At 46.9% G+C, this 14,840-nt stretch overlaps 1 protein-coding gene across 9 annotated transcripts in view; it reads right to left on the bottom strand.

The window, feature by feature from the left end:
* The window catches only part of MOK (MOK protein kinase), a 70,470-nt gene that overhangs the window by 18,916 nt on the left and 36,714 nt on the right, over positions 1–14,840 (bottom strand). For 3 of the 9 annotated variants that reach the window (XR_003422770.2, XM_027066663.2, XM_027066660.2), the window contains exons 4-6: positions 14,650–14,720; positions 5,163–5,241; positions 4,988–5,036 (exon numbers count right to left, since the gene is read on the bottom strand). The exons of 1 other annotated variant lie outside the window; for it this stretch is intronic. Coding sequence is in view for 7 of the 8 variants with exons in the window: in XM_027066663.2 (XP_026922464.1) it covers positions 4,988–5,036; positions 5,163–5,241; positions 14,650–14,720 (199 nt within the window). In the remaining variant the exon portion in view is untranslated. Of the gene's footprint in view, positions 1–4,987; positions 5,037–5,162; positions 5,857–5,960; positions 6,135–14,649; positions 14,721–14,840 lie in introns of those variants that run through there. 5 more of the 9 variants (XM_053224955.1, XM_027066669.2, XM_053224954.1 and 2 more) reach the window with 4 other exon arrangements.

A 14,840-nucleotide genomic window follows, 5' to 3' on the forward strand; every position in this document is an offset into this window, starting at 1 on the left:
ATACATGTATGTATATGTATATACATACATGTATATAGATACATATACATGTATGCATATGTATATACATACATGTATATATATACATGTATGTATATATATACCACATCTTCTTTATCTATTGATGGACATTTGGGCTCTTTCCATACTTTGCCTATTGTCGATAGGGCTGCTATAAACATGGGGGTGCGTGTGTCCCTTTGAAACAGCACACCTGTATCCCGTGGATAAATACCTAGTAGTGCAATTGCTGGGTCATAGGGTAGTTCTATTTTTAATTTTTTGAGGAACCTCCACACTGTTTTCCAGAGTGGCTACACCAGCTGGCATTCCCACCAGTGGTGCAAAAGAGATCCTCTTTCTCTGCATCCTCGCCAACATCTGTTGTTGCCTGAGCTGTTCATGTTAGCCATCCTGACAGGTGTGAGGTGGTATCTCCTTGTGATTTGGATTGGTATTTCCCTGATGATGAGTGATGTTGAGCAGTGTTTCTCGTGCCGGTTGGCCATCTGGATGTCTTCTTTGGAGAAGTGTCTATTCATGTCTTCTGCCCATTTCTTCACTGGATTATTTGTTTTTTGGGTGTTGAGTTTGATAAGTTTTTTATAGATTTTGGATACTAACCCTTTATCTGATGTGTCATTTGCAAAAATCTTCTCCCATTCCGTCAGTTGCCTTTTAGTTTTGCTGATTGTTTCCTTCGCAGTGCAGAAACTTTTTATTTTGATGAGGTCCCAATAGTTCATTTTTGCTTTTGTCTCCCTTTCCCCTGGAGACGTGTTGAGTAAGAAGTTGCTGCGGCAGAGGTCAAAGAGGTTTTTGCCTGCTTTCTCCTCGAGGATTTTGATGGCTTCCTGTCTTACATTTAGGTCATTCATCCATTTTGAGTTTATTTTTGCGTCTGGTGTAAGAAAGTGGTCCAGGTTCATTCTTCTGCATGTCGCTGTCCAGTTTTCCCAACACCATTTGCTAAGGAGACTGTCTTTATTCCACTGGATATTCTTTCCTGCTTTGTCAAAGATTAGTTGGCCATACATTTGTGGGTCCATTTCTGGGTTCTCTACTCTGTTCCATTGATCTGAGTGTCTGTTTTTGTGCCAGTACCATACTGTCTTGATGATTACAGCTTTATAATACAGCTTGAAGTCCGGGATTGTGATGCCTCCTGCTTTGGTTTTCTTTTTCAAGATTGCTTTGGCTATTCGGGGTCTTTTCTGGTTCCATACACATTTTAGGATTGTTTGTTCTAGTTCTGTGAAGAATGCTGGTGTTATTTTGATAGGTATTGCACTGAATATGTAGACTGCACAGACTGCTTTGGGTAGTATTGACATTTTAACAATATTTGTTTTTCGTATCCAGGAGCATGGAATATTTTTCGATTTTGTTGTGTCTTCTTCAATTTCTTTTATAAGCTTTCTATAGTCTTCAGCGTATAGATTTTTCACCGCTTTGGTTAGGTTTATTCCTAGGTATTTTATGTTTTTTGGTGCAATTGTAAATGAGATTGATTCCTTGATTTCTCTGTTGCTTCATTGTTGGTGTATAGGAACGCAACCAATTTCTGTGCATTGATTTTATATCCTGCAACTTTGCTGAATTCATCAATCAATTCTAGTTTTTTGGTGGAATCTTTTGGGTTTTCCATATAGAGTATCAGGTCATCTGCAAAGAGTGAAAGTTTGACCTCTTCCTGGCCTATCTGGATGCCTTTTCTTTGTGTTGTCTGACTGCTGAGGCTAAGATTTCCAATACTATGTTGAATAACAGCAGCGCAAGTGGACATCCCGGTCTTACTCCTGACCTTAGGGGGGGAAGTTCTCAGTTTCTCCCCATTGAGGATGATATTAGCATTGTGTCTCTCATATATGGCTTTTACGATGTCGAGGTATGATCTTTCTATCCTTACTTTCTTGAGGGTTTTCATCAAGAAAGGATGCTGTATTTTGTCAAATGCTTTCTCTGCATCTATTGAGAGGATCATGTGGTTCTTGTCCTTTCTTTTATCGATGTGATGAATTACATTGATTGTTTTGTGGATACTGAACCAGCCTTGCATCCAAGGTATAAGTCCCACTTGGTCGCAGTGAATAACTTTTTTAATGTATTGTTGGATCCGGTTGGCTAATACCTTGTTGAGGATTTTTGCATCCATGTACATCATGGAAATTGGTCTATAGTTCTCCTTTTTAGTGGGATCTTTGTCTGGTTTTGGAATCAAGGTAATGCTGGATTCATAGAAAGAGTTTGGAAGTTTTCCTTCCATTTCTATTTTTTGGAACACTTTCAAGAGAATAGGTGTTAACTCTTCCTTAAATGTTTGGTAGAATTCCCCTGGAAAGCCATCTGGCCCTGGACTCTTGTTTTTTGGGAGATTTTTGATTACTAATTCGATTTCCTTACTGGTTATGGGTCTGTTCAAATTTTCTATTTCTTCCTGTTTCAGTTTTGGCAGTGTATGTTTCTAGGAATTTGTCCATTTCTTCCAGATTGCCCATTTTATTAGCATATGATTGCTCATAATATTCTTTTATTATTGTTTTTATTTCTGCTGTGCTGGTTGTGATCTCTCCTCTTTCATTCTTGATTTTATTTATTTGGGTCCTATCCTTTTTCTTTTTGATCAAACTGGCTAGGGATTTATCAATTTTGTTAATTCTTTCAAAGAACCAGCTTCTGGTTTCATTGATCTGTTCTACTGGTTTTTTTTGTTTGTTTGTTTCGATAGCATTGATTTCTGCTCCAATCTTTATTATTTCCTGTCTTCTGCTGGTTTTGGCTTTTATTTGCTGTTTTGTTTTGTTTTTTCCCATCTCCTTTTTTTTTTTAAAATTTTTTTTTTAACATTTATTTTTGAGACAGAGAGAGACAGAGCATGAACGGGGGAGGGGCAGAGAGAGAGGGAGACACAGAATTGGAAGCAGGCTCCAGGCTCTGAGCCATCAGCCCAGAGTCCCACACGGGGCTTGAACCCATGGACCGTGAGATCGTGACCTGAGCTGAAGTCGGACGCTTAACTGACTGAGCCACCCAGGTGCCCCAGTTTTTTTTTTTTTTCCATCTCCTTAAGGTGTAAGGTTAGGTTGTGTATCTGAGATCTTTCTTCCTTCTTTAGGAAGGCCTGGATTGCTATATACTTTCCTCTTATGACCACCTTTGCTGCATCCCAGAGGTTTTGGGCTGTGGTGTTATCATTTTCATTGACTTCCATATACTTTTTAACTTCCTCTTTAACTTCTTGGTTAGCCCATTCATTCTTTAGTAGGATGTTCTTTAGTCTCCAAGTATTTGTTACCTTTCCAAATTTTTTCTTGTGGTTGATTTTGAGTTTCATAATGTCATGGTCTGAAAATATGCACAGTATGATCTCGATCTTTTTGTACTTGTTGAGGGCTGATCTGTGTCCCAGTATGTGGTCTATTCTGGAGAACGTTCCATGTGCACTGGAGAAGAATGTATAGTCCGCTGCTTTAGGATGAAATGTTCTGAATATATCTGTTAAGTCCATCTGGTCCAGTGTGTCATTCAAAGCCATTGTTTCCTTGTTGATTTTTTGATTAGATGATCTGTCCATTGCTGTGAGTGGGGTGTTGAAGTCTCCCAGTATTATGGTATTACTATCGATGAGTTTATGTTTGTGATTAATTGATTTATATATTTGGGTGCTCTCACATTTGGTGCATAAATGTTTACAACTGTTAGGTCTTCTTAGTGGATAGACCCCTCGATTATGATATAATGCCCTTCTGCATCTCTTGATACAGTCTTTATTTTAAAGTCTAGATTGTCTGATATAAGTATGGCTACTCTGGCTTTCTTTTGTCAACCATTAGCATGATAAATGGTTCTCCATCCCCTTATTTTCAATCTGAAGGTGTCTTTAGGTCTAAAGTGGGTCTCTTGTAAACAGCATATAGATGGATCTTGTTTTCTTATCTATTGTTACCCTATGTCTTTTGATTGGGGCATTGAGTCCACTAACGTTTGGGGTGAGTACTGAAAGATATGAATTTATTGCCATTATGTTGCTTGTATAGTTGGGAGTTTCTGGTGGTGTTCTCTGGTCCTTTCTAGTCTTTGTTGCTTTTGGTATGTATGTATCTATGTGTCTTTTTTCCCCTCAGAGAGCCCCCTTTAAAATTTTTGCAGGGCTGGTTTAGTGGTCATGAACTCCTTTAATTTTTGTCTGGGAAACTTTTAATCTTTTTTATAATTTTTTTAATGTTTATTTATTTCTGAGACAGAGAGAGACAGAGCATGAGCAGGGGAAGGGCAGAGAGAGAGGGAGACACAGAATCTGAAACAGGCTCCAGGCTCTAAGCTGTCTGCACAGAGCCCGACGCGGGGCTCGAACTCACAGACCGCAAGATCATGACCTGAGCTGAAGTCGGACGCGTAACCGACTGAGCCACCCAGGTGCCCCTCTCCTATTTTGAATGACAGCCTTGCTGGATAAAGAATTCTTGGCTGCATATTTTTCCAATTCAGTACACTGAATATATCCGGCCACTCCTTTCTGGCCTGCCAAGTTTCTGTGGATAGGTCTGCTGTGAACCTGATCTGTCTTTCCGTGTAGGTTCAGGACGTTTTCCCCTTGCTGCTTTCACGATTCTTTCCTTGCCTGAGTATTTTGTGAATTTGACTATGACATGCCTGGTTGGTGGTCCTATTTTTTTAAGTAATCTCTACGCCCAACGTGGGGCTCGAATTCACAACTCTGAGATCAAGAGTCCCATGTTCTACCGACTGAGCCAGCCGGCGGCCCCTGGAGGTTTATTTTTGCATATAGTAAGAGTGCCTAAGATTTCTTCCTTCCAGATGTATGGTTACATTAATGGCACTTATTAAACAAACCATTTTTTCCAAACTGGGAGCAAAACAAAACATAACATGGTGCCCAGGTATCTGGGGCTGAAAGCCTATCTAGTAAAAAGGTTTCACATTCTACGTTTATTCTGAGATCAGTTTTTCATATAGAAGTTCTTACCTTTATTAATATATTTTCTGGTTTTACATCTCTGTGAAATATTCCATTTCTGCATGCAATATAAAAGGAAGGATAGAATTAGTTGCACCTCATTCAAATTCTTTTACATGGTGCTTTTAAATGAATGTTGATACATTTCCTTAATCTGAAAGCTGCCAAGTCCCCAAGAGCGTACCTGTGCATGTGATCAAGGGATTTACATAACTGGTACATATAGCACGTAATTCTCTTCTCCGGTAATGGGTGTCTTCTCCCTGCGCGGCCAAGGAAGTAGCCAAAGACGGTTACCAACGGTACATACCTCACTTCTTGAAGACAAAAATAGAATCCCACCATTTTATTCAATGATATATGAAAATCCAACAAATAACCTGAAGTAATTTCCAGAAGTACGGAGCGTACATAGGAAACGCACCGCTCAAAATTCTACTCGCGGGCATGATTTCATGGGAAACCCCGCATGCGCGCATTCTGGTTACCGCAAGAACAGAACCAAGCAATAAGCAGCACAGTAGTTTGGTCTGATACCCCCGGGGCCGAGCCTCCCGGGTGGGCCTTCCAGGACACGCTCTCCCCCATGCCGACTGTGAGGTGTCAGGGGTCGCCTGAAACTCCAGTGTTTTCCTCGGCTTCCAGTCTGAACGGAGATTTCCATTTTATAAGGGGAGAGACCTCAGTTCAACAGAAGCGCATTTTTAATCCAAGACCCACGACTGCTTTGAATTTCATAGCGCACTCTTCCCTGACAAAGAGCAGCCATTATCTGGCGTCTCCTGGCACAGCTCCGCTGCCCCAGCCCGCTCGGCTGTCCACGCACCTGCTCACCAGGCCTGCGGTGTGGCCCCAGTCCGCTCAGGCCGTCCACGCACCTGCTCACCAGGCCTGCGGTGTGGCCCCAGCCCGCTCAGGCCGTCCACGCACCTGCTCACCAGGCCTGTGGTGTGGCCCCAGCCTGCTCAGGCCGTCCACGCACCTGCTCACCAGGCCTGCCGGCAGGTTTTATGTTCTACAACTCTTAATACCACACGCACGCCAGCATCAGTTATCCTTGGTCCAGAGGATGTCACATTTTACTTGATTTCAATTTCACAAGTGTATGTTTTAAGTTTTTTTTTTTTAATATTTATTTATTTTGGGGGAGAGAGAGAGAGAGAGAGAGAGAGAGAATATCCCAAGCAGGCACAGAGCCTGATGCAGGGCTCGAACTCAACCCTGAGATCATGACCTGAGCCAAAATAAGGAGTCAGACTCTTAAGACCAAGCCATCCAGGCACCCCTCATTAAGTTTTAAATCTGAAACATGACTGTTCCGGCCTAACAATCCAGAAAACCACTTTCCCTCCGTGAGCACACATCCCATTTGACATTTTTGGTCTTAAGTTTGCCATTTCTAATGTCAAATAAATTTATTCTTTTTCTCTCATAACTAGACAAAAATGTTTAGGCTAATAGAAAGTAATTTAAATTACAAAATGTCTAAGTACAATTAATTCTTTCATATAATATTGTAACCTGTTTATTCTGTTTCACATAATTTATCACCCACTTTCTAGAGTTTAAAAGAATTAAACTAAGACTTAGTCGTCTTCCCCTAGCTTGAGTAATTCTGTAACTTTATATTAAATTCTTAGCTGTATGAAGATGAAAAGAAAGCAACATTTCCGTTCTTCATCACATGGGCTACTGGATGAAGCTTCCTGAAATTTAGTTCTCATCCTGGGGGGGGGGGGGGGGGGCTCTCACAGCCCACTGAATTAGCTCGGCACTCAGGACCCCCTACCCTCCCAACCAGGGGCCCCCAGGCTTCAGGAGGATCTGAATACCCCGGGGGCCTGTGAAGACACAGAATGCCCCCCACCCCACCCCTAGGTTCAGGAGGTGGGTGGTGGGGCCCCCAAAAACTGCCTTCTGAACATGCTCCCAGGTGCAGCTGCCAGGTCTGGGCCCTCACGTCGGGAACCACACTCTACCACACCCCTCTTGCTTACCGAACGCCCCAGCCAGCCAAATTCACCTGCAGATGCTTGTGTCCCTGCCTCACTCTCCTGCTACACACCTGCGCTCATGCGGTTCTGTTCCCGGGAGCTCCCTTCCAGCCTCGCCCACACGCCCAGATCTTCCAGCATAAACTTGTCAGGACAGTTATCCGAACTCGCCCTCAGCGAAGTGGAATCTTTTAGGGAAAGTCTAACCCACCGCATCTTCATAATCACCTAGGGATGCTTTAAAATGGCGACTCACAGCTCCAAACCCAGACCTAATGAATCTCAAAACCAGAGACATGGGCCAGGAATCTGCATTTCTCGGCTGCCCTCAGCCCCCAGCAGAAGAGCCCTCTTTAGGGGCTCACCCTCCCTTTCCTCATTGTCCCCCGGCCACCACCGTTCATAGCCCTGCCCCCCAACCCGCTATGAGAATCCCCGCCTACCTAAGGGGCCTCCTGAGGGAGGGAGGCGCAGTGTGAACCGTGGGAGTGGGATGGTGCTCGGAACCATCGGAGTCCACACCCTTGACCAGGAGCAGGCTGACTATCCATTCTCTACAACGGTTTTTCAAAAACAAGATCCTAAACCTTCCAGGCCCGAGACTGTATTGGGTTCCTAACAGATTCTTGTTTTCAAACATCTTGAAACAAACGGAGATGGTACAATTAATAAACCACTCGGAAGTTCCCGTGGGAGCCTTACTGACCACCAACAAACACACCGCGCCGTCCCGACCGAGTTCATTTTTGCCAGCTGTTTTTTTTTTTTATCCAAATATCCTCATTAAGAAGATTCTAAAGGGGGCGCTGGGATGGCTCAGTCGGTTAAGCAGCTGATTTTGGCTCAGGTCATGATCTCACAGTTCGTGAGTTCGAGCCCCACTAATAGCACAGAGCCCATTTCAGATTCTCTCTCTTTCAAAATAAACTCTAAAAAAAGACTCTAAAGAGTGTCATATACTATATCAATACTGTAGAAAATGTTTCTGTGAGCACAATAATAAACTCTGGCATTCGCTGCCGGTACGAGTGGAAGGAACACGGCCACCAGGGTAGTCCACGTCGTAACAGAATATGGCGCACACACCCCGTCCCACAGGAGACCCCATCCGCCGGCCTGTGCCTGGCTATCCCGGCCAGGCTTGGAGGCACGTGGCGGGGTCCAGCAGGGCACGGGCAAATGCAGCGGGTTAGCAGGTGGGATGTCGGACTCGGCGGAGCCCGAACCATCCCTGGCAAAACGCAAGGATGAGCCCCCTAGTTCTGCCCGGCTCATCTTAAGCAAGTGCTGGAACTTCTGTGGAATCCCGCCTCCTCGCCTCTACAAGGGAGGCGAGCGCCTGGGGTGGGAGGGTCAGATGCACGCACACTACGCGGTGCTAACGTGATCGTGACGACGCGGATGACGGCGATCCGTGTTTACTGAAGACTGTGCAGTGGCCCCTGCCCTAAACGCGGCACGTTGTCTTATCTGCGCCTCACAACAATCCCAAGAGACCCTAGGTTTATTCCCATTTCACAGACCAGGACCGAGGCTCAGGGGCCTGACCTGGACCCACCATCGTTAAATACACAGGACAGGGGACACCTGTGCTGTGTCCGCACAGCCACAGCTGGAGCCACGCTTCCCAGAAGCAACAGCATCACAACTAACAGGACGGTGACATGGGCTTGGAAGAAAATTCAGGAGACAAAAATGCGGTATCACTCACACCCTGTCTGAATGGCATAGAGACCGAGAGCTTAAGGAAAACAAAGGCGTCGATCACGGTGTCAGAATGTTTCAAGGAAGTGTTAGGAATGCCAAAACAGATCTACTTCACTTCAACTTTCCTTTTTATATACGCGGGAAAGTCTAAATAGATCCCAAGAGCTCTTTTAGTAAGCACAGAACTAAAACTGCTCTGAGTAGATAAGAAAGCTACGTGTCACAGTTGGTAGGCAACGTTTCCTCTAAAAATTCTGCGTCTTACAATCAGTGGGTCAGATCGATGAAGTATAAAAATACAACTGAATTGATCTGACACTGTAACGTCAGGCAAAGTAGTTCTTAATAAGAATCGTAATAAGGCACACCGCCCAAGCTGTTCGTGGAACTGTGATGCTATGTTTGCAGTCAAATCGAACCTGTCTTGCTCTTTCCCACTTGGTTCATTCCCCAACGTCACGGATTTATTTCAAGGTCCCTGCCCCACCCACAGCCTCTAAAAGGTATAACCCTGGGGCGCGTGGGTGGCTCAGTCGGTTGAGCATCCGACTTCGGCCCAGGTCATGATCTCACAGCTCGTGAGCTTGAGCCCCGTGTCGGGCTCTGTGCTGACAGCTCGGATGGAGCTTGCTTCGGATTCTGTGCCTCCCTCTCTCTTTTCCCTTCCCCTGCTCGTGCTCTGTCTGTCTCTCTCTCTCTCTCTCAAAAATAAATAAATGTTAAGAAAAAAATTAAAAAATAAAAGGCATGACCCTAAGGGGACAAGGCCAGCTCACCGGACCTGGAACAGCTGGCACTCCGGGAGGTGGCCAATGATTCGGCTTTCTGGGCCTGGCCCGTCTGCCGCCGGTGGAGCGTCTCAGGGTCTGAGTGGCCAAGTCTGCCAAGAGGAGAGGGACACGCAGGAGGAGGAGGGGCAGAGGACCACGTGGCTCCGAGACGGTCAGCGGCGGCCTTGGCAGCCGGACCTTTCCTGGCCCCACCTCCCAAGAGGCCTGACTGAGCTTCCTGCAGGAAATCCGAGGTTTCACAATAAACCGTCTCTTCTGTGTGTGGACGAGCCGCACACGAGCCGCACGGCACGTGCTCCTGGCAATAACAACAACCTACGACACTCAGTGCCTGTGAACGTCACCCAGGTGGACAACACACCGAGCCACACCGGGAGCAGGGCCGGGCACCGAGAGGACACCCGTGACGGAGCCGGCAAGGGCCCCACCGCCAGAGAGCAAATGCCCCGGCGGACAGTCGGACAAGCACCAGGGCAGCGGACGCGTGTCAGGCGTCACGTGGGAGATCAAGGACACAGGAGGGAGCTGCGACAGAGGGGGCAAGGCGAGGTGAAGGAGCAGCCACCCACGGCTCCAGGCGGGCACCGGAGGGCGGTAGCCACTCACAAAAGCACGGTCATTTAACTTCAAACAGTTTAAAAAAGAAGAAGGAGAAGAACAAGAACAAGAACAGAATCAGATACAATGCATTAAGATACTAGATGCCCCTAGGGGCGCCTGGCTGGCTCGGGCAGAAAAGCATGCCACTCTTGATCTTGGGGCTGTGAGTTCGAGCCCCACGTGGGTGCAGAGATGAGCTAAATAAAAACTTAAAAAAATAACAAAATAATAGATGCCTCCATAACCAGGTTATAGTCTTATCCAGTCTTTCCTTATAAACTCCAAGACAGCCCGCCCCTGCTGCAGGTGGCAGATGTCCGGCGCCATAAGCACAGTGCGCCCGAATAAACCAGCCAGGACGGCAGGATGGCCGGCGGTGTGGCTGGTGCCCCGGGGCGCCAGCTACGCCCTCCCCACGTGGAAAGCTCCGTGACAGTTCTTCCCCAGGGAGCAGCGGGCACAATACCTTTGCCATCTCTTTGCCCGTCTCCCCACCACAACGCAGACCCATCCCAACCGCCACCTCGCGGGCCAGGCACGCTCGTGGCTGGGACTTCCAGATGTGACTGGCTTCCGCGTCCGTCGGACCAGACCGCTCGAGAAAGAGGACTCAGGCCCAAGTTCCAGGGACAGACGAGAGGAGGGAGAGCATCCGCTCTGAGTGCGGATCTTGGCGGAGGGCGCCTCCTGCCCGGGCGAAGGTGGCCTGGTTCTAGAGCCCGGAGCCCGGAGCTCCTTCATTTGGGGCATCCTGTCTGTGGCAGAGGCAGCAGCACCCGGGGCAGCCCAATCCTGCAGAGTCGTTTTTTGGGAGTTCCTCCCTGGAGGCCACGCCCCGAGCGTTTCTTCAGTCCTCCCGGCAACTCTGCGGAGCCATCCGTGTCACTTGGGTCCCCTGGGGTTACACTGGCGAGAACAGAGGCTGCTGTCTGCAATGGGAAGGGACGACCGGTACATCCTCTGGTGGCCCGTTCATTCTTTAAACAGCATCCAGAAAAGTGCTTCTAAAAGCACAGTCTGAACTGATACCAGTCCGGGGGCTGTTTGTCTCTGGTTTAGGAGGAGACAGCAAAAACTAAGAGTGACCGGAAACTTGTACAGCAATTCAACGCCGCTGTGACATCCAAGCACATGACTGTTTTTCCGGTAATTAATTTTTATGTATTTTACAAAAGTCCAGTCCACAACACATTGGGAAAAAGCAAACGAACAAACAACCAGTCTTCGACTATAGTTTTAGAAACACTGGTCTAAACCCCAATCAAAAGATGCTTCTTCCCTGCTTTAAAACCCGTCAATGTGGGACGCCGAGGTGGCTCGGTCGATTGAGTGTCCGGCTCTTGATTTTGGCTCAAGTCATGATCTCGCAGTTCGTGGGATTGAGCCCCATGTCGGCTCTGCGCTGATAGCATGGAGACTGCTTGGGATTCTCTCTCCCCCTCTGTCTGCCCCTCTCGTGCTTGCTTGCTCTCTCTCAAAATTAAATAAACACTTAAAACCCACTAAAGCTTCCCACTGAACTTAGAATGACGTGAATTCTTACCCTGGCCTTCCCTGCCTCCTGGCCCCTACCTACCTCATTTCTAACTTCCTTCCTAGTGAGTGCTCCAGCCACACTGGCCTCCTAACCTCACAGTGGCCTCAGGACCTTTGCACTACGTGTCTCTGTCTGGAACACTCTGTCCCCATCAATCTCACATGGGACCTGTTTTACTCACTCGTAACACTTATCCTGTCTTGATCTCCTTCTTGATCATTTCTTTACTTGTTCAGTGTCTCCGTCTTCCTGAGCGTGAGCCCACGTGGATGGGACCGTGTCTGTCACGTTCCCCACTGGGTCCACCTCCAGAGCAGTGCATAGCATATAGCAGTGAATGAGACACCCTCGCCTGCATTTGCCTACTTCCCCCAATCTTCCGGGTAAAGCCCAGTCATCTCCGCCTCGTCTGACACCTACTGGGTAAAGAGAAAATTTCCCCAGCAATTTGCCTCTAATGATTTTGACTTTCATATAGTTTCTCTTCTCTCTTCAACAGACTCTACACTGTTTATCAAAAAAGCATCTTCTGTTCTTCTCCTCTACCTCTGCCCGACCTTGCACGCTGCCGTGCATATAAGCAGACAATCCAGCCAAGACTGGGCGATTCTTCTCTTGTGCCATTAACTGGTTCTTCCGCATCTGACGGTGCTACTCAACATTCTCATCATCCAGGAGAGCAGTCATTTCAGTAAAATGAATTGTCACTCTAGTAGAAAAAGCTTTCGTGACCGATTCAGGTTTCAATAAACCACTGTGACCATCAGTAACAACAAATTGTTAGCAGGCGCCCATTCATTTGAGGCACTGAGCTGGGGCCAGCAGTAGAGACCCAGAGGAGCAGTGGGGTGTGGTGGTTATCACTTAATCCTTGAAACCTCGGTCTCCTTGTCCGTAAAGTGTAGATGGTAACAGTGCCAACCAAAGAGGGTTGTCAAGAGGCTGGATGTGTGGTGGCTGAGAACACGCACTCTGGAACAGGCTGAGTCCAAACTCCGTGTCTACCACATGTCCATAACCTCGGACAAGGTACTTATCTCCCCGTGCCTCCATTTCTCCATCTTTAAAATGGGGATAATCAGGGGCACCTGGGAGGCCCAGTCGGTTAAGCATCCGACTTCCGCTCAGGTCATGATCTTGCAGTCCATGAGTTCAAGCCCTGTGTTGGGCTCTGTGCTGACAGTTCAGAGCCTGGAGTCTGCTTTGGGTTCTGTGTCTCCCTCTCTCTCTGCCCCTCCCCTGCTCGCACTGTCTCTCTCTCTCACTCTCTCAAAAATAAACATTAAAAAAATTTTTTTTAATAAGAAAAAAAAGCAAAATGTTGGCTCACATAATGAAATAATGAAGTTTGGTGGTTGTTTGTCTTGACTGTACTGGGGACCCTGTCCTGACACTCTGGCAGACAGATGTACGGGGAGAAGCAGAGTAAACAATCCACATCCCGCAGGACGTAGGAGAAAATGTAATCCTGAGCAACACCTCATGGATCCAGACTATTTGGAATCGATGCTTAACAAGCGACGTTTCCAGATCAGTAAGGTTTACTCTTTGAAAGTAAAACTCTCCTCTATTGTAATCCTTTAACTGGGAAGCTTTTTTAAATCTTTTCTTCACTTTCCTGCTGTTTGCATCACGTTTACCGGCGCGGTAGGCTTACCGCAGTCCAGCCCGCGGCTGCGCGTTCTCTAACCCGTCTTGGGGCGTCTGGGGTCTTCCGGCTGCCCAGACTGCGCTCATCCGCGGGGGCGCTGCTGTTGCTGTCCTCCCGTTTTAGATTTTCAGTTTCATCCCCCATTGTAGGACTGTCACCTGTCGCTTCCCGTTACTGCTGGTGGGCCGAATTCTAGAAGCTCCTTCTAGCCAATGGCGCTATTCCGAATGGGTTCTACACTGAGAAACCTGGCAACCTTGTTAGCATTGTACTCAAAACGCAACGAAACAGGTCCTCGAGGGGATGGGCTTACCTATGAATAAAATACACAAGGTTTGTAACATAGGAAATACCATACATGCCCAGACAAAAGGCGATCTCCCACTTTCTCGAAAAGATCCAAAAGCTCTTCATCAACTTCTGTGGGTGTAGAAAAGCTTGCCTATTTCTACTATTTATTTTATTAGCGAGCTACTAAAGCACACATTTCAAATCGCTAGAGGACCCACTAATTTGATGACGACGCTTTTCCCCACATTCTGGCTTCATCACCATTTTATTCCGACTCTTCATGTGCTTCTTCCACACCAGGGTCACCCTCATCACAAAAATAGCTTCTTGATCTCAAAAATGCCACATGACACTTTCCATACCACCTTTGGCCTGGCTTGTTTAAGATAATACAGCAGTTTTTAAATGGTTCTTTCAAGCCACGAACAGTCACTCACATAACACAAGGCAAATCTGCTTTCATTCGTCCGATTGGCACTGCGTGATCGGTCGGTAAGATACCACGCTTTCTGTGCTTTCTCAGGGACAGCAACGAGGCTCATTTGTCCTGACATCTAACGCAACTGTGCAGTCAGACCCCCAGGGATATTTGCTGGACGTGGGCCAACCATCTGCCTCCGTGTTCCTTCAGGTGCCCCCTATCAGCCTCCCAAACCAGCCCTGACTGAGGCCGGCTTGGGCACTGTGCTTTCCCGAACGGAGCTCTGCCGTTCAGGGGAAAGTGAATAAATGAGCATCCTGTAACGCGGGAGAAAGACTTTATAAGGATCTGAATAGAAGGTGGTCGTCTCTCGGCTGAGGGAGGATCTTGGGGGACAAGCCTTGCTTTACTTTGAGCAGAGCCACCAGAGTGACCTTTGGAGCGGCACAGCGCCCCCTGCAGGGACCTGAGGTGAGGAAGGCCTGAGCACCCGTGTCACCTGCCAGCCTGGACCTAGATGGCTTTACTTGTCACTGACCGCCCTGTGTTGAGGAGACGAGACTGCCAGAAGAATACCTCCCAAGAGGTGACTGAGGATTTTGAGAACTGAAACAAAGTACACGTGAACGACAGGCTTTAGAAGAAGATCTTAGGTTAGCTTGCAAATTATTCTACGTACCTCGTATTAGCTCATAAATATTCATGTCCATAAGTTCACATATTAGTGCAAGAGAACCAGATTTTCTGTCACTGAAGAAGAAATGAGGTTTTTAAAAATGTTTTTCTTGTCTTAATCAGAAACTATCATCAAATATTTAATTCATTTGTGCACATTTCTGGTAAACATAAAGCTCTCCCACCTCAAAGCCT

Source organism: Acinonyx jubatus, chromosome B3 (genome assembly GCF_027475565.1).
Source record: "Acinonyx jubatus isolate Ajub_Pintada_27869175 chromosome B3, VMU_Ajub_asm_v1.0, whole genome shotgun sequence".
Lineage (NCBI taxonomy): Eukaryota > Metazoa > Chordata > Mammalia > Carnivora > Felidae > Acinonyx > Acinonyx jubatus.